Source organism: Cnephaeus nilssonii (assembly GCF_951640355.1).
Source record: "Cnephaeus nilssonii genome assembly, chromosome: 2".
NCBI lineage: Eukaryota > Metazoa > Chordata > Mammalia > Chiroptera > Vespertilionidae > Cnephaeus > Cnephaeus nilssonii.
Window position 1 is genome coordinate 33,604,872 of NC_137073.1, and position 27,888 is coordinate 33,632,759.

At 42.4% G+C, this 27,888-nt stretch overlaps 1 protein-coding gene across 1 annotated transcript; it reads left to right on the forward strand.

The window, feature by feature from the left end:
- The first annotated feature begins 4,927 nt into the window (after positions 1–4,927).
- BCL7B (BAF chromatin remodeling complex subunit BCL7B) lies at positions 4,928–27,379 on the forward strand. The gene is made up of 6 exons (XM_079788005.1): positions 4,928–6,831; positions 9,821–9,896; positions 22,123–22,219; positions 24,332–24,502; positions 25,566–25,645; positions 25,911–27,379. Exons 1-6 carry the CDS (start codon positions 6,740–6,742, stop codon positions 26,001–26,003), a joined length of 609 nt encoding a protein of 202 aa, XP_079644131.1. The 5' UTR covers positions 4,928–6,739; the 3' UTR covers positions 26,004–27,379.
- The last annotated feature ends 509 nt before the right edge of the window (positions 27,380–27,888 follow it).

Genomic DNA, 27,888 nt, shown 5'->3' on the forward strand with positions numbered 1-27,888 from the left:
CTGGTGGTATTGAAGTAGGAATTTTTGGGGAACATAGGCAGGCTTAGGGATTTTTTAGAATTGGGGTCCATGGAAAAGCCTGGGGCTGCAGACTGGGAGAAGGTACATTTCCATAAAACAAGGAATCCAGGTGCAGTTATATCTCCTTAAGACTAGGAAGCAGCAATAGGTATATTTCCATAAGATAAGGGAACTGGAAGTAGCCAAGAAAGGTCTATATTTACAAAATAAAGAGAAGGAAGCCATTCAGAAGGAGGAGAAGAAAGCCCAGAGGGAATAAGGGAACAATGGGGAAGGAGGGGGGAGAACCTTAGTTGTCCCATGTGAGGTTCAACCTTTGAGCCCAGGAGTTACTATAGTAACCAGTCTAAGGGAATAGTGACCAATCTGAGGGGATAGCAAGGCACCAGGATCTGCAGCCTATATAAGCCATAGGGAAAGGGAACCCAGTGGCACCCTTTCCTCCCTCCCTACGTGGGAGTCTGTACTTGTTCTTCAATAAATCTCCACCTATGCTATACCACTTTCTGTCTGTGGATTCATTCTTCGATTCCGGCGGACAAAGAATCTGGGTTCCAGTCCAAAAATTCAGTATCAGTATATAGCCTATTTTTATTAGTTATCAAAAATAGGAAATATAAGCCACCAGTGTATATTTAAAGGCCTATTGATAGTCTTGGTCAGTTTTCATTAAGGTAATTATATTCATATTTAAAGATTGTTCTATAATTGGAGATTATAGAGGCTAAGCAGGAAGCACAAATATGAGTTCTCAGTAAGGTAGGTTACTTCATATAGTGCTAGATAGACCCAACACTTAACAGTTGGCCCCATATATAGGAACTTAACTTGGGGATTCATGTACTCCCTACAAATTCCAAAAATATGGGTCTTCCTAGTGAACACGGCTTGGTTTCAGCTCACAGCTCTTCAGGCTGAGGCCCATGGATGGGCACAGGTTGGCATTGCAAAAACAGCCACAGCAACTGAAAGCTTGGTTCATACACACAAAATTGTGAACGTCTTCTGAGATTGTGACTACCTTTCCAAGTCTTCATTTTAGTCTATCAACTTCCAGAGCTCAGGGCAGTTGGAAAATGAGTGTGGTTTCTACTTGCTTTCTATTCATTATACAATCCCAATTTGAGCCCATTTGCATTTTCTTGACAGGAATCGAACCCAGGACCCTTCAGTCTGCAGGCCAATGCCCTATCCATTGAGCCAAACTGACTAGGGCTATTTGCATTTTCTTGATCATGTTAGTGTTTTTGGCAGAATGCACGGGAGAACGATCAGCCAGCACTCTGAGGGAGGAAAGTTTAACCTTTATTTCGCAGATCTGCTAGTCCAGGGGAATTCCGATCCAAAGCCTGAACTCAACTTGTGGGGAGGCTCTGACTTATATATCTCCTGTGGTGGGCCCCTGAGGGTCCCCACAGCTCTGCCCAAGTCAGCTCTGGTGGGGCCCTGGGGTTAGGCTCTGCAGCTCTGTCCAAGTCAGTCAGAGTGGGGAAGTAAGACTACAGTTTTAACCAGATACTGAACTAGATTGCAAGGCCCGCCCCCCTTCCCATTTTCCTTTTCATTAGTATTGGCTAACAGTGCTAAGCATTTATTCCCTACCAACTTGCTACTGTTTTTGCCTCAGCCCTTCTCCCAGTAACCACATTTTTATTTGGTGAACTACCACTTCCCTGACTTGATCCATATGATTTATAGGGGGGTAGACCCAGACTCTTTATAGTGGGCAGCTCCCTGGACTTTTCCAGAATTTTAGAAAAGTGAAAATATCTTTCATTTTCTGCTGAGATCACTTAGTAAGTAAGTTGTAAGCTTGTTATTATGTGTAGTCCTGCCTGAGAATGAAGCTAACAGGAAAGTAGGGTCAAAGATATAGAGACCATATGCTGAGGATGCTGTTTAGACTGGCAGATCCAGACACACCTGAGCTTTTCACCATTGGACTTGTCAGTTATAAAAGCCATTAAATTCCTGTTTATGATTAAGTCAATTTGAGTCAGATACCCTGACTTGCAGCTAAAAAAGCCTTAATGGCCCTAGCTGGTTTGGCTTGGTGGATAGAGCATCAGCCTGCGGACTGAAGGGTCCCAGGTTCAATTCCTGTCAAGGGCACACGATCCCCAGTTGGGTGCGTGCAGGAGGCAGCCAATCAATGATTCTCTCTCATCATTGATGTTTCTATCTCTCTCTCCCTTTTCCTTCCTCTCTGAAATCAATAAAAAATACATTTAAATAAAAAGCCTTAACAGTATTAGTAAATTGTCCAAGGCACACAACTTATAAATGGCATGCCCAGATATTTACATTTAGGCCTGTATGGTACTAAGATAGATACTTAACTTTAACAACCAGGCCCATACCCAGAGACAAGAATAGAAATGGACGCCCATATGCCACGTCTTAATATTTAAAAGTTACAATAAATTAAACTGAGCTCAAGTATGCTCTATCCCAATGGTTGGCAAACTCATTAGTCAACAGAGCCAAATATCAATAGTACAACGATTGAAATTTATTTCTTTTCTTTTTTAAATTTTTTTATTAAGGTAGTATATGTGTACATATCTTACCATTGTCCCCCCCACCCCACTCCCATACATGCCCTCACCCCCCAGAGTTTTGCGTCTATTGGTTATGCTTATATGCATGCATACAAGTCCTTCGGTTGATCTCTTATCTCCCCCACCTCTCCCTAACCTTCCCCCTGTAATTTGACAGTCTGTTTGATGCTTTACTGTCTCTGTATCTATCTTTTTGTTCATCAGTTTATAATGTTCTTTATTATCCATAAATGAGTGAGATCATGTGGTATTTTTCTTTCATTGACTGGCTTATTTCACTTAGCATAATGTTCTCCAATTCCATCCAGGTTGCTGCAAATGATGAGAATTCCTTCTTTTTTATGGCAGCATAGTATTCCATTGTGTAGACGTACCACAGTTTTCTGATCCAGTCATCTGCTGACGGGCACCTAGGCTGTTTCCAAATCTTAGCTATTGTAAATTGTGCTGCTATGAACATAGGGGCGCATATATCCTTTCTGATTGGTGTTTCTAGTTTCTTCGGATATATTCCCAGGAGTGGGATTACTGGGTCAAATGGGAGTTCCATTTTCAGTTTTTTGAGGAAACTCCATATTGTTCTCCACAGTGGCTGCACCAGTCTACATTCTCAACAGCAGTGCACGAGGGTTCCTTTTTCTCCGCATCCTCACCAACACTTGTCGTTTGTTGATTTGTTGATGATAGCCATTCTGATAGGTGTGAGATGGTACCGCATTGTCGTTTTGATTTGCATCTCTCGGATAATTAGTGACTTTGAGCATGTTTTCATGTGTCTCTTGGCCTTCCTTCTTTCTTTTGAAAAGATTCTATTTAGGTCCGTTGCCCATTTTTTTATTGGCTCATTTATCTTCCTTTTATTAAGTTGCATAAGCTGCCTGTAGATGTTGGAGATTAAACCTTTATCAGTGATAGCATTTGCAAATATGTTCTTCCATGAAATTTCTTTTGAGAGCCAAATTTTTAAACTTCTCCTAATACCACTTCTTCAAAATAGACTCGCCCAGGCCGTGGTATTTTGTGGAAGAGCCACACTCAAGGCGCCAAAGAGCTGCATGTGGCTGGCGAGCCGCAGTTTGCCGACCATGGCTCTATCCTATCTTGATAGGTACAACATCCTGGAAGGCCAAGTTTGAATTTAGAATTCTCAGACTCATGTCTGTCACAATGTGGTACCAAAGCAGGCCATCCCATGGTCAAGGCCTGTTTCTCTTTTCTTCCTACCTGGTTCTTTCCCACATTGCAGGGGATACCTGCATATCATTGATTGACTGCCTCCAAGTGCTGTCAGATCCCTGAGAACCATCACCCCTTCACCCACTACTTGAGCAGCACTGCCTTTATAGGAATGGAGCCAGGGGAGAGGCTTATACCGGCCCTGGAAGCAGATTTGGGTCTGTGTGGGCAGGGATTCCAAGGTCTTAGGAACCTGGGACTATGGTCTGGTGGGTGAAGTGGAAACACAAGCTCTGGGTAGTCACACTTCCTTGGTCCTCCAAGGTCTGTGCCTCATGGCAGGAGGAGAGCCAAAACAAGTCCTAGAAGCAGTCTTCTTGACCACATCTAACACTGTTAACCACACTTCATCCCTCCCCACCCCAGTTTCAAGTTCACTAAGCTCTCATTAATACATCAGAAATACAGTATTTTATTGTGAGTTCCTGGGAGTTCAGCCAGGTATATCTCAGAGCTCTAAAGATTCTGGACATGTGGAAGTAGTCTTGTATGTTTTCATAATTGGTATCTATGGCCTGATTACTGGCTGTCCATTCTCACCTTTAAGTTCTTCTGAGTATCCCGCAGACCAGCTGCAGCCTGGGTAGCAGTATGGAAACAATTCATACCTTGATCATTCCTCCCTCATCCCAGGACCAATCTGGGGTTAAGAAGGAAGCCATGGAGAGCAGAGCATACCAGCTTTCTCTCTAATAAACCCATAGAACTTTCCCTGCTTTCATTGTAGATGCTGTCACTACAGCAAGTAAACTCAGCTTTTTCATGCTTAAACATTTCAAACCTACTGGCTTGTAAATTATGCTAATTAAGTAGCAGGGTTTTTTGTTTGTTTTTGTAAAAAATCAAATTTCCTATTGAATATCCTGTTTTAACCCCTCACCCTTTCCTTTACTCTTTTTTTCTTCCTTAATGACACCTTTCTGCCATAGCTGACTCCCTAAAGACTTGCTCACTCCATACAAGAACATGGAGAACTGCAGGAGGGTTTTGGGAGGCTGGCCCAGATTAAACTGATCACCTCTACATACATTCTAGGACTCAACACAGAGCTTCATCTAATTGTAGGACTGTGCAGCATCACAATAGACTTTTTTTAAAGTATATTTTTATTGATTTCAGAAAGGAAAGGAGAGGGAGATATAGAAACATCAGTGATGAGAGAGAATCATTGATTGACTGCCTCTTGCATGCCCCCTACTAGGGATTGTGCCCTGACCGGGAATGGAACCATGACCTGGTTCATAGTTAGCTCAACCACTGAGCCATGCTGGCTGGGCTCACAATGGACTCTAGATGTTTGTCATTGATCCTAGATATTTGCCATTGATCCCATCAGCTGACTCCCTAGAATCACTACATGAGGAGACAATGGCTCTGGGTATAGCTAATTTTTAAAATATATATTATTTTATTGACTTCACAGAGGGAGAAACATCAATGATTAGAATCACTGATCGGCTCTCTCCTGCATGACCCCTACTGGGGATCAAGCCCACCACCAGGCATGTACCCTGACCTAAGGAATTGAACCGTGTCCTCCTGGTTCATAGGTCGATGCTCAGCCACTGAATCACACCTGCTGGGCTATCCCAGTATTTCTAGAATCATTCCTTCCCTGCACATGGTAATTCCACTCCTCAGTCAGGCAGACACTATTCTGAGGCTTCTCACCAGCAAGACATTTGCTTATCAAGCCATGATGTTGGTCAATCATGAAAGGCTGAACAGTCATAGTCAGAGGCTGTGTCAAGTTCAGGGTTAGCTAGGCATTTCTCTGGGGCACATAGGAGGAAGTTTCTTTAGAGGTGAGAGAAGTAGATGCTACCAACCTATGCAAACTGTCACCTGCTTCCTTTGTCTCCTGAAACAACTGCTACAGGACTCTCCTTGCATACTATAAGCATCAATAAATGCCTGTCTCATCGGAGCTGCACTGAATAGTCAGCATTCATCCAAACATTTATTGAGCATCTACAATGTTTGTGGACACAGTTTGCCTCTGAGCAATTGCATCTACTCTATTTGCAGAAGTCAGCTTCAAGGTCATTTCCCCCCCAGAAGCTTCTGGACACCTCTCAATTAGATTAGGATAGTCATAGTACCTTGTACTTCCCTTAGCTTAGCATTTATAAAACGCATTTTTAATGCCTGTTTTCTTATCTGTGTGTACCACTAAACTGAAAGCAAAAACCCAGATTTTGACTGCAGCCCTTAGCACAGAGCCTTGTACAATGCAGGCATCATTTAATGGATTATTGCTGAATTAAAGACAATGAGTAGAGTGCTAAGTATGAACAAGTGGGACCCCAGGATGGCAGGTAAAGGCTTCTCTGAGTTCAATGAGATGTTGGAAGAGTACCAAAGAGGTCAGTTCACCAGGTGCGGAACGTGTGTACAAGGTTGTAAGGCATACTGAAGAAAGGTGTGAAATTCTGTGACTGGAGCACAGCGGCTTATCTGGGGAGCTAAGGCGCCAGACAGGAGGGGCAGCAGGAAAGGATGAAGCAGAACCGCAGTCCCCTTAAGGTCAAGTCCATAAAACAGGTAATGGCAGCAACCCTGGCTTGAGAACGAGACGCCGACCTCCAAATCCTCTGGGAAAGTCCCAGGTTCCACTGGCAGCGCCTCGCACCTCGCCCTGCCCATGGCACATGCTGCCCGCTCACCCCGCACTTCCGTCCTGGCCGAGGGGTCTCCCGGGGCACCCAGGGGTCCTGGAAGCAGGGAGCGGGTCGCGCAGGCGCGCTGAGACCTGGAGTCCCAAGGGGCGGGCGAGTGCGCGCTCTTCCTCGCGCACGCGCGCACGGAGGGGGCGACGGCCGCGGTGACGCTACTGCGGCGGGCGGGTGGCGGCGCGTGAAGCGCGCGATTCCCCGCGTCTTGGGAGCAGTGCCCCGGCTCTCGCCGCTCCCGCCGCCGCCATGTCGGGCAGGTCAGTCAGGGCCGAGACCCGCAGCCGGGCCAAGGACGACATCAAGAAGGTGATGGCTGCCATCGAGAAAGTGCGGAAATGGTGAGGGGCCGAAGCCGGGGCCAAGGGTGCTTGCGGGGTTCTCCGGTCCAGGCCCAGAGGAACACCAGACCGGCAGGCGGGGTGTGAGTCCACCGTCTGGCGCTTAAGTGGGGGGAAGGGGGAAGTCGGAGAAGGCGGGAGGAGAGTGCAGCTCGCGTCGGCGTGAGTTCAGAGGGCGCGCCAGCCCTGACCAATCAGCGGCTCGACCGGCTCGTGGCCACACCCACCTGTCAGTAGGCGGTGCGTCGCCAGAGGAGATGCCGGCTTCCGGTCGCTTTGGTCTGGATTCTTGCTCCTCGCACCAATCCTGGTGCGCTTTTGACTCCGTGTACGCCCGCCTCTCTAGTTTTTTGCTTTGTGACCTGCCCCATATATTAACCAACAATCTGAGTATTCCCTGCTAGACTGAGCACTCTAAGTTTGGTGAGAGGTACTTGGTACCTACCTGCCACAGGAACAAACTTGGTGTGGAAATCAAAACTCTCTCCCCTAATACCGGACGCACTCTGAACTGTGTAGGCATTTCCTCTTAGTGCCCTGGGAGCTGTGGGTAAAGGAGTCGAGACCTGCTCCTCGTTTAGAAACGATTCATGTAATGTTCTTTGCAGACGCTGGTTGACTGCCTATTTTGTATCAGGAACGCTGATGTGTTATCACATTAAAATTTCACAGCCAACTTTTTTAAAAATATATTTTTGATAGTATTACATAGGTCCTCCTTTCCCCTCCATTAACCTCTTCCAGCCCGCTCCTGTCCCTTCCCCCGCCCCCCTCCGCCCCAGGCCCTCACCACCCCATTGTCTGTGTCCACTGGGTTATGCATATATGCATATAAGTTCATTGGTTGATCTCTTCCCACTCACCCTCCGCTGCCTTCCCTTTGAGGTTCAACAGTCTGTTCATGCTTCTATATCTCTGGGACATAGTATTTTCTCCCATCAGTTTACTTGGTTCATTAGATTCCACATATGAAATCATGTACTTATCTTTCTCTGAGTTATGCCAAATTCTGGAGTGCTTTTCTCTAGTTGAAGATTATTAATAACTTTAAAGCCCCAGTAGGTGTTAACTCCCTCCAGGAAGTCTTCCCAAAGCCCTCCTGTCTTTCACTCTAGGGGTTTCTTACCTTCGACTTTCCATGTTTGCTCATTTTCCCACAAGATCAAGTTCCTTATTCCTCTATATCCAAAGGCTTCGAGTATAGTTGGGACCCATTATAAACACTGGTTAATCAATCATGATTTTTCCCCTCCAAATGTAATTCTGGGGGGTTTTGTGTGAAATCTAATAGTTGGCACACCTTTCTTTCTCTTCCAGCATTCTCTGCCCCCACTAGTAGCCTAAGCCAGCTGACATCCTCTCTCCCCCAGTCTCCCTGTGATCTCCCTGTTTCAGCTCTGCTGATTCCTTGGTCCATTGTTCACATTTCACTCAGCGTGATAATATTTTTCTCAAGTGCAAATATCAGAGTACTCCCCTGCTAAGAAAATAATGCTTCAGTGACTTCTTCTTGCTTGTAAGACCAAACCTGGTCCTGCCTGCCTCACCTGCCTGGCTCAAACTGCCCTTTTTCCCAGGATGCTGGCCATCTTTCAGTTAGAGCCACACTACTATTCCAGCTGCCCGGCATCCTTCCTCAAACTTACATCCCCCTTGCCTAGTTAACTCCTGGCTCAGCTCAAAAGTTGGTTCCTCAAGGACACCTTTCAAGACCCCCAATCTAGATCAGATCCCCTTCATAAAACTTTCCACAATTGTATTAGATTAAACCATAAGACAAAAGTGGCAATTTGATATGGTTAACCTAATGATTAAGTGACTGACAATGAAATGTGTTGTTTGATGTCTGTTTCTAACTGGAGTACAGGCTCTGTGAGGGTAGGGACTATGCATATTGTTCCTTGAGTGCCTAGGGCCTAGTACAAGATCTTGTATATTAAATATTTGTTAAATAAATGAGGAAATGGAGTATCTTGTCCAGGAATTAACTTTCAATATTCTAAGTCTTTAATTCATTCTTTCTGTTATATCACAGTCTCTTTTTTACTTTCCTGTGATGTCATTTGCTGAATAACATCCTCAATAGCAAAAGTAACAACAGTTTTTGCTTTTTTTATGTTATCAGATGTGGACTTGAAACTTTCAGAAGTCATTTCAGGCACACACACCCCTACCCCCTCCACCCCCCACCCCCCACCCCCCACTTGTCCACAATTTTCTGCCATATTCAAGAATGTCACTTGCCTTTCCCTAGGTATGTGCCTGGGAAAAGATTAAGCTTCTCGTTTGTTTAAGGCTTATCTCAAAAGTTACTTCCTCTGGAAAATAAAACCTTAAAGCAGTTCTTCCATGGCTTGGCCTTCACCTCTTCCAGAAACCAGTGTAAGGCTTTGTTCTGTTAGCTGGAAGCATCCTGGCCTGTGATTATTTTTAAATGGAGTGTGTGTTTCAGACCTGAGTTCCACAGGAGTCATGGGAGTTCGCCCATCCATGGGATATCCTAGTCTTACTCTGCCTTTCAGCCTTCTCATCCTTGCCACCTTCAGTCTTTTCCTTATCTTTTTCATTCCTATGAGCTCCCCAGGTAGGAACCATATCTTACTAGTATACATCCTTTATATCCTGGAGGGCCTTATAAGTATCTGTGAAAGTGAATTATTTTTTGAAAAGAAAAAGATGCTAGATAGACAACTGAGTTTGGAAATGTGCTGGTACCCTATATTGGTGTAGTATGTGAGGGGGAAAAAGGCTTTGGTATTCTGTACATGAGGAAAAATGACAAGTAGAGAGTTCAGAGCCAAAGGAATTTGACATAAGTTTTTCTGAAAGGGATGATTTTGCACTGAAAGTTAAGGTAATTTGGCCGGAAGGAAGTTTAGAAAGCATTTAAGATTGAAGGAATGATTTGCTGAGAAGTAGGAAAGCCCAAGTTATGAACAGAAAATCTATTTTATTGTTTTATCAGTCCTAAGAAGTATCTTTCTTTTAGGGAGAAAAAATGGGTTACTGTGGGTGACACATCCCTTAGGATATTTAAGTGGGTTCCTGTGACAGACAACAAGGAGGTAAGTGTGGAAGACAATCCCAACAAAAAAAGGTACTGTTTTCTTTCTTTGATTACCTCTTAATGATAAAGGAGTTTTATTTCCCCAGAATTGAGTTGAAAATATGTAAAGACATCCTCTGTCATTGGCCCACACGAAGCCTCCCTTTATTTTTGCCCCTTTTATTCCCTTTCCTTAACCCATTTCTCTTTTCCAGGGCTTGGTGAACTATAGCCCAGGCCTACTGTGTCAGTGTAGCTTTATTGGAATTCAGCTATGCCAATTGGTTTCCTTCTGCTTTTGAGTTATAATGGTAGAGTTGAATAGTTGCCATAAGACTTTTTTAAAAAAATTTCTTTATTGATTAAGGTGTCACATATTTGTCCTCATCCCCCCATTCCCATCCCACACCCCTCCCCATGGATGCCCCAACCCCCTGTTGAACTTAACCATTGGTTAGGCTCATATGCATGCACACAAGACCTTTGGTTGATCTCTCCCCCCTCCCCCCACCCTCCCCTATCCTTCCTCTGAGGCCCGATAGTCCGATCAATGCCTCCTTGTTTCTGGTTCTGTTCTTGTTCATCAGTCTATGTTGTTCATCATTTCCCCTAGATGAGCGAAATCATGTGTCACTAGAGATATACTTACAAGAATTGAATGTGAGACGAGCAATAATAGTTATGCTGACAGGCAAATGAATCAGTCTGTAGTGAGTTTCTTTCTGGACCAACAGTTCTTTTGAGACCCAATATCAATGTCCACCAGTTCCTTATGAGTACATGTCGGCACAGTTGCCATAAGACTTAATGAATCGTCTTCAAAGTCTAAAATATTTATTATCTGGCCCTTTAAGAAAAAGCTTGCTGGTTTTATCCAGTTAGCTATTCACTGCAGTGTATTTTTATGTGTTTTATATGTATACTAGAGGCCCAATGCACGAAATTCGTGCAAGAGTAGGCCTTCCTTCCCCTGGCTGCCGGCACCGGCTTCCCTCTGGCACCCAGGACCCGGGCTTCCCTCTGGCTGTCAGCACCCAGGTCCCAGGCTTCCCTCCGGCCGCTGGCAGGCACCGGGACCTGGGCTTCCCTTGCAGCCCTGGCTTCGTCCGGAAGGATGTCCAGTCTAATTAGCATATTACACTTTTATTATTATAGATATGCCTTTTTAATTCCTCTTCCATGGGTTTATTTGGACACCTGTGTATTCTTGAAAAATACATAGCATTGTTTCATGTTGGTGTTTTTAAATGTTTACATCTAAATGTAGCATTGTGCTATAAACTTCCGTTCTCCTTTGTTCAGCCTTGTTTTTGAGAACTCTCCATGTTTCTATAATTGTAAATACAGTTATTACCTTTGACCCTTGCACTGTATTCTTTTATATAGTGTTCACATTCATGTACACATTTCTTGGGTAATAAAACACCCAGATTGTTTCCAACTTTTTCCCCCTAATTGTTTTTGAAAAATCTCAAATATAAAACAGACATAAAAGTAAGTGAAATATAAATGTACAGTATAGTAGGTCCTCGGGTTACGTCAGAGATCCATTCCTACGGCGTGACGTAACGCGATTTTCACCGTAAGTCGGAACCCACCTACATAAGCATCGACGTCACTCACATGAAGCATATACACAGCAGTAATGAAGTGAAACAGTAAAAAAAATTTAAAAGAAAGATAACAATTCCTGATCTTTACTTGTGATAAATAAATAATAAAAAACATAAAGCACATATGTACATATGTCGAAATGACGGAACTTTTTTTTTTATATATAAATAAATGGGATATGGCAACGTAACCACGAAATGATGTACGTCGAGTCCGATGTAACCGGAGGACTGTCTGTATTCTATATATACTAGAGGCCCAGTGCACAGATTTGTGCACTGTGGGGGGGGGCATGGCCTGCAGGGTTTGGCCCACTGTGGGAGCACTGCTCATCTCAGCCAGCCCGGAGCAGCCACTCATCCTGGTCAGCTGAGCAGCACTCCCCCTGTGGGAGCACACTGACCACCAGGGGGCAGCTCTTGAGTCATAGCGACTGGCTGACCGGTTGTTCCACCGGTACAGTTTTATTTTTAACTTTTATATATATAGATAAAAGCCAAGCAACCGGAACGACTGGAATGACCGGTCATTATGACATGCACTGTGGCTGGCCAACCTCCCGCGGCCCCTCCCCCTGGCCAGACCCCATCCATGCATGAACTCGTGCACCGGGTCTCTAATAATGAGTAAATATAAAGCTGATACCCTTGTCAAAACAACCCAGGTCAGCCCTAGCCAGCTTGGCTCAGTGAGTAGAGAGCGTCAGCCTGTGGGCTGAAGGGTCGTGGGTTCGATTCCTAGTAGGGGACATGCAGGAGGCAGCGATCAATGATTCTCTCTCATCATTGATGTTTCTATCTCTCTCTTCCTCTCTGAAATCAATTAAAATGTATTAAAAAAACAAACCCAGGTCAGAAAATAGAGTATTGGCTGTGGCCAATGTAGCTTAGTGGTTAGAACATTGGTCCACGCACCTGAGGGTTGCAGGTTCGATCCTGCCTGTGGGAGTCAACCAATCTATGTGTCTCTCTCACATCTATGTTTCTCTTCCCCCCTCTCTTCCACTCTCTCTAAAAATCAATGAAAAAATATGCTTGGGTGAGGATTAACCAACCCAAAAAAATAAAGAAAATAGAGCATTGTACATACGTACATATGGCCTCTGGCACATATATACATACGTCGAAATGACGGAATTTTTTTTTTTTTTAATAAATAAATGGGAGATGGCGACGTAACCACAAAATGATGTATGTCGAGTCCAACATAACCCGAGGACTGTCTGTATTCTATATATACTAGAGGCCTGGTGCACGGATTCGTGCACTTCTGCCAGAGGCCTCTGTGTGACTCTTTCCAGCAACCCGTCCCTTCCCTCTAGAGGAAATGTTGCTCCTACTTTTGTTTTTCTTGCCACTTCTCTAGTCATTTGCAAACATTTTTAACTTTATATAAACAGTATAATGAAATGTCTATTTTTGTGTATCTTGCTCTTTTTGCTCAGCATTATGTTTATAAAATTCATCCATGTTTTCTTTGGAGCTATTTGTTCTTTTTCGTTGCTACATGGAATTTCATTATAGAATTATACCATAATTTATCTTTCTGGATCTCCTGTACATGGATGTTGGGGTGTTCCCAGTTTGGGATACTAGGAACACTGCTCCTAATTCAGAATGTGAGTCAACATGTAGATTAGTTTTCCTAGGAGTGGAATTGTGGGTCTTGGGTGGCTGTGTTTTTTACTTAAAGTAGCTAATGCTGAACCATTTCCCAAAGTGAGTAATGGTACCAGTTTACAAGGGTGGGCAAAAGTAGGTTTTAGTGTCCACTTTCATTGGTCGTTGATTAAATTACCAGCCATCATTACCCTAGAAATTGAATCGGAGGAAGGAAGATGGGTGGAAAGAGAAGAGAGTACAAATGGTGATGGGGGGAAAAAATAAAGGAAAAAAAGATAAGTCATAAGTAAGGATACAAAATAATAAAAAAGACATGTAATACAATAATTAAGAAATAGATAATAATACAAGGATAAACTCACAACTATAAATCTACTTTTGCCCATCCTTGTATATTCTCACCAGGAATAGGAAAGTTCTTGTTCTAAATCCTCATCAACAATTAGTATTGTTAGATTTATATGTAAAGTTTTCTCATCTTGGTTTTAATTTGATGACTAATTGTGTCATTACTAATGACATTGAGCACCTTTCCTGTGTTTATTAGCATTTTGGGTTTCCTCTTTTAGGAAGTGCATATTTAAGTGTATTTGCTTGTGGTTTTTTTCTTATGACTTGTAATTGTCTGTGTTCTGGTCACAGATTCTTTAAATTATATACTACCCATACCATTTCCCATTCCATGGCTTGTCTTTGCACTGTCTTTATGCTGCCTGAGTAAAATAACTTTTTAATTTTAACATAGACAACACAATTAAGATTTTTCTTGAATGTCTTAAGAAAGCTTTCAAAGAGAAACATCAGAACTAGTGTGGTGGTTTGGATCCAAGAGTCCCTAAGGACCCAGGTTCTTTTGTTTCTTTAAAAAATCATTTTAGCCCTAGCCGGTTTGGCTCAGTGAATAGAGCGTCGGCCTTCGAACTGAAAGGTCCCAGGTTCAATTCTGGTCAAGGGCACATGCTTGGGTTGTGGGCTCGATCCCCAGTGGGGGACTTGAAGGAGGCAGCCAATCAATGATTCTCTCTCATCGTGGATGTTTCTCTCTCTCTCCCTCTTCCTTCCTCTCTGAAATCAATAAAAATATATTTTAAAAAAAATCATTTTAGCTCTAGCTGGTTTGGCTCCGTGGATGGAGCATCGACCTACAGACTGAAGGGTCCCGGTTTCAATTCCAGTCAAGGGCATATGCCGGGGGTTGTGCCCTTGGTCCCCAGTAGGGGGGTGGTGCAGGAGGCAGCCAATTGATGATTCTCTCTCATCATTTATGTTTCTATCTCTCTCTCCCTCTCCCTTCCTCTCTGAAATAAATAAAAAAATATTTTTAAAAAAGTATTTTAGAGTCTTGGCTGGGTGGCTTAGTTGGTTGGAGTGTTGGTTCAGTGCACCAAAAGGTTGTGGGGGTTTTTTTGTTTTTTGTTTTTAAATATACTTCATTGATTTTTTTACAGAGAGGAAGGGAGAGGAACAGAGAGCCAGAAACATCGATGAGAGAGAAACATCGATCAGCTGCCTCCCGCACACCCCGCCCCACTGGGATGTGCCCGCAACCAAGGTACATGCCCTTGACCGGAATCGAACCCGGGACCCTTCAGTCCGCAGGTCGATGCTCTATCCACTGAGCCAAACCGGTTTCGGCAAGGTTGTGGGTTTGATTCCCAGTCAGGGACACATACCTAGGTTTCAGGTTCGATCTCTGGCCTGGGCATGTATGTATGATCGACATTTCTCTTTCTCTCTCTCTCTCTCTCTCTCTCTCTCTCTCTCTCTCTCTCTCTCGCTCTCTCTCTCTCTCTCTCTCTCTCTCTCCCTCTCTCTCTCTCTCTCTCTCTCTTCCTCCCTCTCTTCTCCCCCCCCCCCCGCCTTCTTCTCTCTTTAAGAAAAGCAAGGGAAACGTATTCTTTGGTGAGGATTAATAATAATAATAATTTTAGAGAGTAGTGACTCTATTCATTTTACTCTTTTTAATTAATTGTGGTAAAATACACATACCATAAAATTTACCATCCTACCATTTTTTGTGTTTAGTTCAATACAGTAGTGTTACATATATTTACCTTGTTTTACAACCAATCTCCAGAACTTTTCATCTTGTAAAACTAACTTCATACCCATTAAACAGTTCCCCATTTCTCTGCTCCATTTTTAACCTATTTCAAGGTTAAGCTTTAGCCATTCACTCAGCACATTCAGGTACCAGGCAGCAGGAGGAGTGGGAAGATGGCAAATGGTATTTTCAGGAGTTTAAGTAGTTTCCTAGAAGTTGCCTCAGGATATACTGTAAGTGTTCATAATAGCTTGTGGTACATCTAGTGGCTGGGGAGACTGAGAAAATATGACCACCTAAAAATTCTATTAATATGCCCTGGCTGGTGTTGCCCAGTGGTTGGAACATAGTCGTCGTCCTCCCTCATCCCCCACCCCCAGGTATGGTCAAGGGCACGTACCTGGGTTGCATGTTTAGTTCCCAGCCCCGGTCAGGATGTGTGCAGGAGGCAACTAGTCTATGTCCATCTCTCTCCCTCTCCCCCTCTCCCCATTCCTTTCTCCCTCCCACTTTTCTCTAAAAAAAAAAAAAAAAAAAAAAGCAATGGAAAAAATATCCTCAGGTGGGGATTAACAACAAAAAAATTCTATTAATATGGATGAGGATTTCTGCCATAATATACTTGCTTTTTTCCCCCTTAACTTAAGACTTATTATATTTCCCTGTAAAGTGTATCAAAATCTGTATTTTCCCTCTGAACCTGGTAATACCCACAACATTTTCCCCACCTGTGATCTCTGCCCCTCCCCCTTCCATCTTTACCTTGTCCTTAGTTGTTATTGTTTTTAATATATAAATATCATTTCTAAGGAAATATTTTTTAATTCTTTTTTTCTAAATATATTTTTATTGATTTTAGAGAGAGAAAAGGAGAGGGAGAGAGATAGAAACATCAATCAGCTGCTTCCTGCATGCCCCCTACCAGGGGATCGGATGGAGCCTGAGAGCTGGGCATGTGCCCTCACCAGGAATCAACTGTGACCTCGTGATTCATGGGCTGATGCTCAACTACTGAGGCATACTGGCTGGGCCCTTGTCCTTAGTTTTGACTAGAATTTTAGATTATACTAGAGGCCCAGTGCACGAAATTCTTGCACGGGGTTGGGGTGGGTATCCCTCAGCCCGGCCTGTGCCCTTGGGAGATGTCCGACTGCCGGTTTCGGCCTGATCCCCATGTCAGACATCCTTCTCGCAATCCGGGATGATGCATGCACCAGTGACCATACTTTTCATACAGGTGAAAGGCATCCTGCTGTTGTATGGGCAGCTATATTATTTTTTGGCCTGATTATAAAAAGGAGTACAAAACAGGATCCTTCTGAGGCAGTAGTACCATTTCCCCCATCTTATGGGTGGAAAACTGAAGCAGAGAGAAGTTAAGTAATTGGCTTTGTCACACAATTATAAGTGTCAGAATCAGGGCTAACCTAAGGTGACCAGATTTTAACATTGGTAAAGCGGGACACCATTGACTGGGGAGGGGGGGGGCGGTTCTTGATTAAGAATTTGGTCTATATGGAGCAACAAAAATTTTCATAGAACGCAAAAATAGTATTGTAATATATTTCTTTAAATTTCAACATAAGTACAATTTACAAATATAATAAATAAAAAATTATGTATAGTATTATTTTATTCTTTGGCATATTTCTCATTTGAGTGAATTTTTTTTAGTAGATTGCTGTTGTTGTTTAAAAGGTCATGAATTTGCCGAAACCGGTTTGGCTCAGTGGATAGAGCGTCGGCCTGCGGACTGAAGGGTCCCGGGTTCGATTCCGGTCAGGGGCATGTACCTTAGTTGCGGGCACATCCCCAGTAGGGGGTGTGCAGGAGGCAGCTGATCGATGTTTCTCTCTCATTGATGTTTCTAGCTCTCTATCCCTCTCTCTTTCTCTCTGTAAAAAATCAATAAAATATATATATATTTAAAAAAAAAAAAAAAATAAAATAAAAAAAAATAAAAGGTCATGAATTTGCCGTAACGTAAGTCGTAAGTGTCACTTTCAAGGCCGGCGCTAGACTTTTTGCCGCCACTATAAAATATAAATAATACGAGTACTGTCTGCTAAATTCAAGAAAATTTATGTATTATGAAATAAATAAATAAATTACTTACCTAAATTATCTGAATTGCTGATTTGTAATGACATCACTTGTTTAACTAGCTTACTAGCACGCAGTACGATGTGTATCGTCTGAGAGACAGTTACAAAATGTTTTCATAGTTGCCAATCCCCAAAAATGCCATTGTTCATTAAGTCCAAACAATGGTGATCGAATTCTAACAACTGATCAACAATGCGAACTTTGATAAGCAGTTCTCGATAATCAGTTCTCAACAATTATTTGTTATTATTAAAGTTTAACATTATAAAATTAACAAAAATAATATAAAACTCATATCCTGGCTAAATAGCCATATGGCCGCCGAAAACCATATATTCCCTTCCCGTTCTCCCACCGTTCCCTAGCTTGTGCATTCTTTCCAAAAATTGGGACTGTCCCACCAAAAGTGGGACGTCTGGTCACCTTAGGCTAACCACAAAATGTGCAAACCAGAGTCCATGCATGTCATCACTGCATCATCCTGTTTTTTCAATGTTAGAGTAGCCTTGCCAGGTTTTAATTTTTAAATCTAAGAGACTGTTCCCAATATATAGGGTAGGGTCCCTAGGCCTGGTTGGCAATCAGGGCTGATCTGTGGTGTGACTGGTGGGCAGGACGATCAGGCAGCCCCTGCTGGCACCCGCCTTGGCTGGTGGCCTGGTGCTGCCCACTGGCCAGCCCCACCCCCCAATCACTGCTGCTGCTGGTCACCTCCCTCTGGGGGGGGGGGGGGGGCAGATGCTCAGCGCAGGAGCAGCTCCTGCATTGAGCGTCTGCCCCCTGGTGGTCAGTGCATGTTATAGCGACTGGTTGTTCTGTTCGGTCGATTTGCATATTAGGGTTTTATTATATAGGATATTCAATTGATATATTTCAGTTTTTGCAGATGTTTCTTGTTTTAGTCATTGCTTAATTAGCCAAACTTAACATTACTAATTATTTACTAACCCTTTGCCACCTATTTATTATTGTTTTCTCCTAGACTCATTTCTCTTGCTGGAATCCATCCTTCAAAATTTTTTCAAAGAGGGCTTTTGTTGAACAAACTTTCTGAAAATATCTTTTTATTCCTAAAAATATCTTTGTTTTACTTTTATGTTTTGTTGATCATTTCATGTTTAATTGATATTTTTAGGAATAAAAAGAAAACCTCTTTTTATTCCTGAAAATATCTTTGTTTTACTTCCATGTTTAGTTGACCTCTATATAAAATTCTAGGTTCCAAGTTATTTTCTTTCAGCATTTTAAAATTATTACTCAGTTGTACTTCTGGTGAGAAATCTAATGTCAGTCTGATTCTTGATTCTTTGTAGGTTATCCTCTTGTATTTCTGGGAACTTTTAGAATTTCTTCTCTCTCTGATCTTCTAGGACTTCTTTAAGAATATCCTGTAATGTTCACATCTAGCTTCTTTATTTCTGAACTTCCATTTATTTCATCTCGCTATTCTTTCCTCATTTCCCTATTCTAATTTCTCAACCCAGTTTTTGCTCATTAATCCTTTCCTCAACTGTATCTATTTCTACTGCTAAACTTATTTACTTTTTATTTTGAACAATTATACCAATTTCCTGTATTGATTCTTCTTCAAAACAACTTTCCAGTATCATCCTTATCTTTGTGAGCAGACTCGCTATGTGTTTTAAATTCTTCTGTGCCATTACCATTCTGGTATAGTTTGTTCTGTTTATTGTCTTTCATGGTGCTTGTTATCCTCCAATATCTGGTTAGTTTTTTCTGTACACTTATCTTTTATTCCCTTGGGACTCTACCCTGCCTTGGCTAAAATAATATGTAACTGAGGGAGTATATAAGCCTAAACTCTGGTTTCCCTCCTCTAAATGAATTTAAGGGATGGAGTTAGCATCAGGGTTCAGTCTTTTCCCTCTGCCACCTTCCCCTGCCTCCCAGGGAACTCCCTAGCACCATTCCTCCATGCGCTACCTTAATATAGGAGCAGCCATCCTCCCTTGTCATTGCCAAGCCCAAGGAGTTGGGAGGTGAATGTTAGGAGGGCTATGGAGCCACTCTTTATTCTTCATACATTCCTGGTACCTGTGAGGCCATTATTACTAGAATCAACCCCTCCACCCCCACCCCCAACTCATTTTCCCATTTAAGTCCCTGGTCCTTTTCCTATTCAAATTCTCTGTGGGACTCAGCTCCCTTTGTCTCTCTTGAGGGCTTCTTGCAGTGTTTGTGTTGCTTTCTGAGCTGGGCCCAGAGGTCCATCAGTTTATCTGCCCTTTAGTGATTCATGGTAGTGTGCCATCTTCTAAGGTACTAGCATAGACCTGTTAGATTAGGAACAATGGAAAATGATGATCAAATTGGTAAAGAAAAAATTACGAAGGATACAAGGATACATGGGACACTCACTGCTGATGGGAGAGTTAATTGGCACAAACTTTACAGGTCAAGTTGATCATAAGAGCTTTCAATGATGGATGTGTTAATTAACTAGACTGTTGGAATCCTTTCACAAATGTATATAGTGTGTCCCAAAAAAATGTGTACACACTTTAACAGCTGATAGCTCAGTTTTTAACATAAAATTTACTAAACACTGCCTTTATAATTATTCAAAGTGTGTATATATATATATATTTTGGGGGGGAGAACACCCTGTATGTATATCAAATCACCATTATGTACACTTTAAATATCTTACAGTTTTATTTGTCATTTATAACTAACTCAGTAAAACTGAAGGGGTAAAAAGTTTTAAATATTTATTCCTTAAATCTACAAGTTTTATCTCTAGGAATTTATCCTCAGGAGATAATCATATGTATATAAGATATGCTTAAATATACCTAATGATAAAGCCAAATGTTCAGCATTACTGCATTGTTTATAGTGTTTCAAATTGCAAGCAAAATAAAGATCTTAATATAGCCCGGCCGGTGTGGTTGAGTGGTTGAGCATGGACCCAGGAACCAAAAAGTCACTGGTTTGATTCCTGGTCAGGGCACATGCTTGGGTTGCAGGCGTGATCCCCAGTAGGGGGCGTGCAGGAGGCAGCCGATCCATGATGTTTCTCTCTTACCAATGTTTCTATCTCTCTCTCCCTTTCCCTTCCTCTCTAAAAATCCATGAAAACATATACATATAAAAAAAGAGAACTTATTGTACAGAATTCATTAAATAAGTTAAGTTATTGTGCACCTGTATTTTGTAGATCTTTGTAACCATTATAAAAAAGATGTAGCCGGGCTGGCGTGGCTCAGTGGTTGAGCCTTGACCTATGAACCAGGCAGTTACAGTTCAATTCCCGGTCAGGGCACATGCCCCAGTATAGGGTGTGCAGGAGGCAGCTGATCAATGATTCTCTCTTATCTTTGATGTTTCTATATCTTTCTCCTTCTTTCTCTCTGAAATCAATAAAAAAAAAAAAAGAATAAATAAGAATTTTAAAAGATGTAGAAGATTACTCAGTTGCATAGAGAAATGTTTAATCCAGTGAATGAGGAAGGGGAAGTAAGTTATATGACCAATTTTTACACAAATATATGTGTAGGTTGTCTCTGGTTTTCGTTTCTTTTTCTGTACTTCCAGAATTCCCTATAGTGAAATATGTATTTTACATGAACACAGAATCATTAAAATGAAGATAAAATAGAGATCAGAAAAAAATAATGATAAAGCCAAATGTTGTCATGGAATCTGTGAAACTAATACCCCAAGTATATTGCCACCATCCTTTCAGAGAGTAGTGGGGTACAGTGTATTTCAAGGAAAGTAATATGTTTATATTTTCTAATCCAGAAGGAATATTTTTGTGTGAATTTTATTTGAATAAAATAATCCAGGAAAAAATGAAAGTTCAGCATTGTGGTTTTATTTCTAGTAACAATAAATAAACACAATCCTAAATAAGTTAAAGCTAAATGTCTAATAGTTGAGAAGTTATTAAGTGAATTATGGTATATGGAATATTATGCAGCTATTAAAAATCATGTTTATGTAGCTTATGTAGTAAAATGGTCAAGTGTAATTATACTAAAATTATGTCTGTATAGAAAAAAATGAAGGGAAGAACATACATAAATTGTACAGTTGATTTATTGCAGAGATAGGATTGAGAGTTATGAACAAAAAATTGTATTAGTAGTACAATGCATGTACAATGAAGAGACATGTATGAACAGTGTGAATTAGTGAATTTGAAATTACCAGATTTAAACTTTGGGCTGTTGGGATGCTGTCATTTGCAAATTTCCTTTCCTGTGGGCTTGTTTGTTGCAGGCTAGTTTATCTTCCACTGTGGTTCCCCAACATGTGTAGGGGAATGATGTTATAGACAAAGATTGAAGTAGGGTGAACATTTTGAATGGATGGGGTTTTTGGTCAGGAATAGAGCTAGCAGGGGCCCCTTTGTCCCATAACTTCTTACATTACATAAAAATGACTCCTTCCTTTTTCCAGTCAGGGTTCCATTCTTCTTTCACTTATTTTTTTTTTCCTGCTGTGCTACTAAAATAGGAATCTTTTTCAAAAGTAGTATTTTGTGCTTCTCACCCATCCTCACAAGGAAGGGTTGGATCGAACATTCTGATCAGGGCAGAAAGCACAAGAGTACCACAGGGAAATCTAGTGGAAGTATATGTGTCTATCTTTTACTTTTGATTCATGATATTAGCGCTGGAAGGGTCCAATTTACAGATACAGACAGTGAGACTTGCGGACACCTTGTCCAGGATTCTATTATGCCTTGGGCCCTGGATTCTCAAAACCACTGTCATCATTCCTGTTCAGTCCTAATCCAGGCCTCTGTGGTGTCTCAAAAAAGCACTCTTCTCTATCTCTGCGAGTCTCCTCGTTGGCTCTGTCATATCCCTCTTTTTTTCCTTTTCTAGAAAGAAAAGTCAAAATCGAATGGTTCAGCAGCCCGGGAACCTAATGGCTTTCCCTCTGATGCCTCAGCCAATTCCTCTCTCCTTCTTGAATTCCAGGGTGAGTTGCATCCATATGTCTTCCTTGCAGGAAAATGAAAATTTAGATGAACCCATTAATAATAAGAATAGTTCTATGTATAATCTCAGTGCCTACTGTTTTGCTGGTATCTTGCTAGGCACTATACATAAATCTTCCCTTTTATACTTCACAGGCACCCTGCAAGATAGATGATAGTATCCTTATTTTCCATTTAAGGAAACAGGCTCAGAGAGGTAAAGTTACATATATAAAGAAACATAACTAGTAAGTGACAAACCGCACATTAATTCCTGGTTTTCTGGATCAGAAGCTCTTTTCTTTGGACTGTATATTTTATGATGGCGCCTGAGAGTGGGCCACCCAAAGCTAGGGCATCTACCTATCCCCTGCTGGCACAAGTCCTGCTTCTTAAATCAGTCTTTAGTAAATGTCCTGCCTGTGTCAGGACCACATTCGTGATGTTCCCTCTTACACCTACCTGGCAGTTACTGTTTGTGAAGAACTTTCACTTCAGTTTCTCATTTTTATCCTAACATCAGCCTGTGATATAAACCAGGCAGTTATCATCATCCCTAGTTAAGGAAATTGATGCTTGGAGAAAAAAAGTGTTGGCCTAAGTTCAAAAGTGACAAAGCTTTATTCTTACTTTTTCTTTCTTTCTTTTTTTTAGAGCTTTATTCTCTTTTTATAATAAAATGCAACTTCCATTTTAGCATAGAAGATAGTGGTCTTCGTAGAGGTAAAGACTAGAAAGGGCTTACAATTTTCTCTTTAAAACTAGTCTGGGAGCATGCCTGCCAACCTTTCCCCCAACCCTCTGTCCCTGCCCCACAGTCAGTGTGATATATGAAGGAATACAAGAAAAAGGTTTTCTAGTTATGTGAGGGGTATTCAATAACTATAGAACTCTAGGAGACACATATGAGGCCCCAGTTTCTCAGTCCATTTAATCCTTTTCATTCAGTGAACATTTAATGAACTCCTACTGTATGCCAGGCACTATGCACAAGAAATTCAAGGACTAATAAGCCACAGAGCCTATCTGCACAGAGTATAATGGGAGGAAACTGGTGTGTAAAATAGTAAACTCAGGTGTGCACAGGATACTACAGGAGCATAAAAGAGAAGGTGGTCATTTTTACCCAACAGAGCCTGGGATACAGGGATATGTGGAGGACATTATGCTTGCGCTCAATATTGGCCTGTATAGGGGGCTTTTGAGAAAGGCTAGAAAGAACAAGTGGTAACAGACACCTGTGCATGAAGCAGCTCTTCACTTAGGGTCCAGCTTGGTGTGGACTAACAACAGGGAGTGAGACTGGAGATCAGAAAGGACTTTGTACGTTATGATAGGGCCATCTTCTGCCTGTCCAGAGAAGCAGAGGGGTTTGAATTTTATTGTTTTGGCAGCAGGCAACCTTTGAAGGGCTTAGAAATATCATGCTGGCAGAGGTGTGAAGTACAGTGGGAGTACATGGTACTGAAGGAAGGGCAGTTAGGTGGCTTTTGCTGGAGGCTAGGCCTGAACTAAGCCACCAGGAGAGGAAGCAATGAACACAACTCCTGTGTTTTTAACTATTTCTAACTTAGGTGGTGATTTTAAGCCTTCAGACAGCTTCCCAGGTGGGACTCCCTTGGTCCTTGGGGCCTCAGGTGGAACCTAGACCACTGAAGGGTCTGAGCTGAATACCTCCCGACAGATTTTATCATTTTCTACACATCTTGTGTTGTGAGAAAGGTTGAGAGGCATACTGTCCATCTCTTCCACTGGACAATAAGAAAATGCAGGGTCTAAGCTATAACTGGTGGATAATAATTAACTGTATCCTGATCTTCCTGAAATATACATGTTGCATAAATTTGAAAATTCTAGCTGCACCTGGTGCTTAGAATATGTCGTGAAATAGGAAATGCTTAAATTAATCAACGTAGACTCTGTTGATAAGTTGCAGTGCATAGAAGTCCCATGAACCTCTGCCTTGGGTTCAGAGTGCATCTGCAGCAGTGATCATTGTACCTGGTGTGTCTATGGCTGCCTAAGAAGACACCAGGTCTTTGGCTCTATACAGAGTTACTCTTGAGGAATAATTACCACCCTCAGCTGTTGCCTTTGTCATGTTTGGTTTTCAGATGAAAACAGCAACCAGAGTTCTGTGTCTGATGTCTATCAACTCAAGGTGGACAGCAGCACCAACTCAAGCCCCAGCCCCCAGCAGAGCGAGTCCCTGAGCCCAGCACACACCTCTGACTTCCGCACAGATGACTCCCAACCCCCTACTCTGGGCCAGGAGATCCTTGAGGGTAAGTCTTGGTTGAGCCAGGACGCGCATCTTGGAGGGGCCTTGCCTCTTGCTGTTGATGTTTCTCTTCTTTAGAGTAAGTGGATAGAGAAAATGCCACAGAGTCTGGCAGTCTCAAGCTATTTGTTAACAGTTTGGGCTACTTTGAAGAATGGTTGTATTTTCCCCTTACAGAATGAAGGAAGAAAACAAACACCAAAAGTGAGTGCCAGGATCTGTGTGAGGCACTTTCAATATTTAATGCCTGGTATAATTCTCTCCCAAATCCTTGAAATAGAAGCTATTATCTCCTTTTTTAAAAAAAAATATATTTTTTTATTGATTTTTTACAGAGAGGAAGGGAGAGGGATAGAGAGTTAAAAACATCAATGAGAGAGAAAAATCGATCAGCTGCCTCCTGCACACCCCCTACTGGAGATGTGCCCGCAACCAAGGTACATGCCCTTGACTGGAATCGAACCTGGGACCCTTCAGTCCACAGGCCGCCGCTCTATCCACTGAGCCAAACCAGTCAGGGCTATTATCTCCATTTTACAGATGAGGAAGTTGGAGTCTTTGAAAGTTTTAATTGCTTATCAAAGATCACATAGTAGCTGGTAGAAGTGGGTATATCCAATTATATTCCTTCTAACTTCAGAGTTTACTCTCTTTGCATTATCTCCTGTGAATTTCTTCTTATATATTGTTTCTAAAATATATGTATGTTGATTTTTTAAAAATATATATATTTTTATTGATTTCAGAGAGGAAGGGAGAGGGAGAGAGAGAAACATCAATGATGAGTGAGAATCATTGATCGGTTGCCTCCTGCATGCCCCCCACTGAGGATAGAGCCCACAACCTGGGCATGTGCCCTTGACTGGAATCGAACCCGGGACTTCCAACGCTCTACCAACTGAGCCAAACCAGCTAGAACTGTATGTTGATTCTTCAGCCAGTGCTGCCTCTTCACCAAGGCACCTCTAGATAGCCTTAGGAAAGCTTCCCCAGCTTTAAGGCAGATTCTACAGGAGTCTCCCTCGTCAGGAGGCCTTGCAGTTTTGCTGACCTTGTTGCTTTTTCAGAGCCCTCCCTGCCTGCCTCAGAAGTGGCTGATGAACCTCCCACCCTCACGAAGGAAGAACCAGTTCCACTGGAGACACAGGTAAGGAGGCACTTTGGATTTCCCAGTTTCTAAGAAAAAAGGAAGGACTTCATTGCTGTGAATTGCACATATTCTGTTGAATGTGCTGTAGTGTAGTAGAGTGGAGAGGCAGCAAGGAAAACTAGTGTCTCCAGGTTATAAGGTAGGAGAAAATGTTTGGTTATGTACGAGAAGATTGGCATTGGGCTTCTGGGTTGTAATTAGGGATGGGGAGGTTCTGGTTCAGAGGGATGGCCCTATAATTCCATGTTCTGGCTGCTCCTAGATTGCCACGGAAGAGGAAGACTCAGGTGCCCCACCCCTGAAACGCGTCTGTGTGGACCAACCCGCAGTGCCGCAGACAGCCTCAGAAAGCTAGCACCACCCTGGCACCCTTCACCTCCTGGCCCCCTGCCTCTATTTATTGCATTCTGGTTCTGGCTGTGCTGTGTTGCTGGGCTAAGGGCAAGCACTGGGGCCCAGAGCCTGCCCATAGGAGCCTTCTATTCTGGAAGGCTGACATAGGACTTGGGGTTATAGCATCATCTTCCCTCCCTGGCACCTATGTCTGCTTGTTCCTGAGAAGAGGAATGCTCATGTCCTCTTTGTATCCCAAGTAGGCTGGAGCATCAGCATCCCAAGGTTTATCTGTCACCTCCAGGTAGCAGTCTCTGCTCCAGAACCTCTGGACTGAGCTGCTGGCGCTTCTATAAGAGGAAAGAGATGTGGAAGGCACCCTTTAGAGAAGAGAGTGCCAAGAGTTACTTGAATTTGAATGGCGACTGTAGATTTCTGGACTTTCTCATAGGGCTAGGTGCCCTGTAGGCCATTATTGGAGAATGCCTAGGTAGAGACTTTGGAGGGAAGGTGCTTTTCTCCACATGAGGGCAAAAAAGTCCATATAGATTTCTTGCTGCCCTGGCACTTCTGCCCATTCCTGAGGTTATCCTGCCTCTAACGGGCTCTCTAGCTGCTGACAGTTTCCCCCGCCCCCCACCACCAAAAGAAAACTATCTCCCCCCCACACACATGCAGCTTTCTGTTTTCACCCGTACATTTCATTCCAGCATTCTCTGCCTCCTGCCACAGCCCCCAGCATTCATGCCACAAACTGCCCCAGCAAGAATTTGAAGTCTGACCACAGTACCCATCCCCCAGAGTACTCCTTCAGCTCAGACTTTCTAGAAAGATCCCCTTTCTTTAAAATCTGCATGTTTAATTGAACTTCGTGATTTTATTTTTTGTTTCATAAAAGTTTAAGAAATGGAAATGGGCAACAGTGAGTGAAGACATATTTTAGCACTGAATAGAATATTTTTAAAATTAAACTATTTGAAATATGTCTTGTTGGTATCTGAGTGCTTCATTCTTGAAGGTTGTGGGGGTGGGGCTGGGAGTGCTTGTGAAGTCACTGTGGACTAGGCTCTGCCCATTGTCTTACTCCCAGAGAATGACTGTGATGAAATGATTTGTCGACTCCCGTTGAGGTTGTCGTGTAGTTGGAATTCTATGACTGTTCCTGTGTACACTGAATGCAACCAATAGTTTTCCACAGCTGCTTAGGAGGCATTTATGAGTTCTTTTTAAAATTTTATTTATTATGGAAAAATATACATAACATAAAATTTATCATTTTGACCAGTTTAAAGTATACAGTTCAGTGGTACTAAGTACATACACAATATTGGGCAATCATCACTGCTCTCTACCTCCAAACTTTTCATTACTTCAGATAAATCCCCATACTTATTAAGCAGTTGCTCCACACTTGCCCCTTCCTGGAGGCCCTGACAATCACAAATCTATTTTTCTGTCCATGAGTTCCTTCTTGATTCCAAAGGAAAACTAGAGTCATGGTTGAAAAGAGTTCTACATTCTACATGTTAAAGAACTTCGTTTCAGGGTTCCCTAAAGTGATTCACTTTTCTCAGGAGCTCCAGGTTTCTGGGATGAGACTAGAACCAAGTTCTGCTGCCCTGTTTATCATCCCTAGTTTGCTTTTTCTTAAAATTTTAACTTAACATGTACTATCAAGTTGTCAAATGCATGTCACAGATGTTGGAATTGTATGTGGTACATAAAACAAGTATCCTATATAATAAAAGCCCAGCAACCTAACAGTGGAACGACCAGAATGACCGATCCACCAGTCGCTATAATGCACACTGACCACCAGGGGGGCAGACCCCTGATGGTCATTGCACTCCCACAGTGGGAGCACTTCGGGCTTAACAGGATGAGCGGCTGCTCCGAAGGAGACCAAT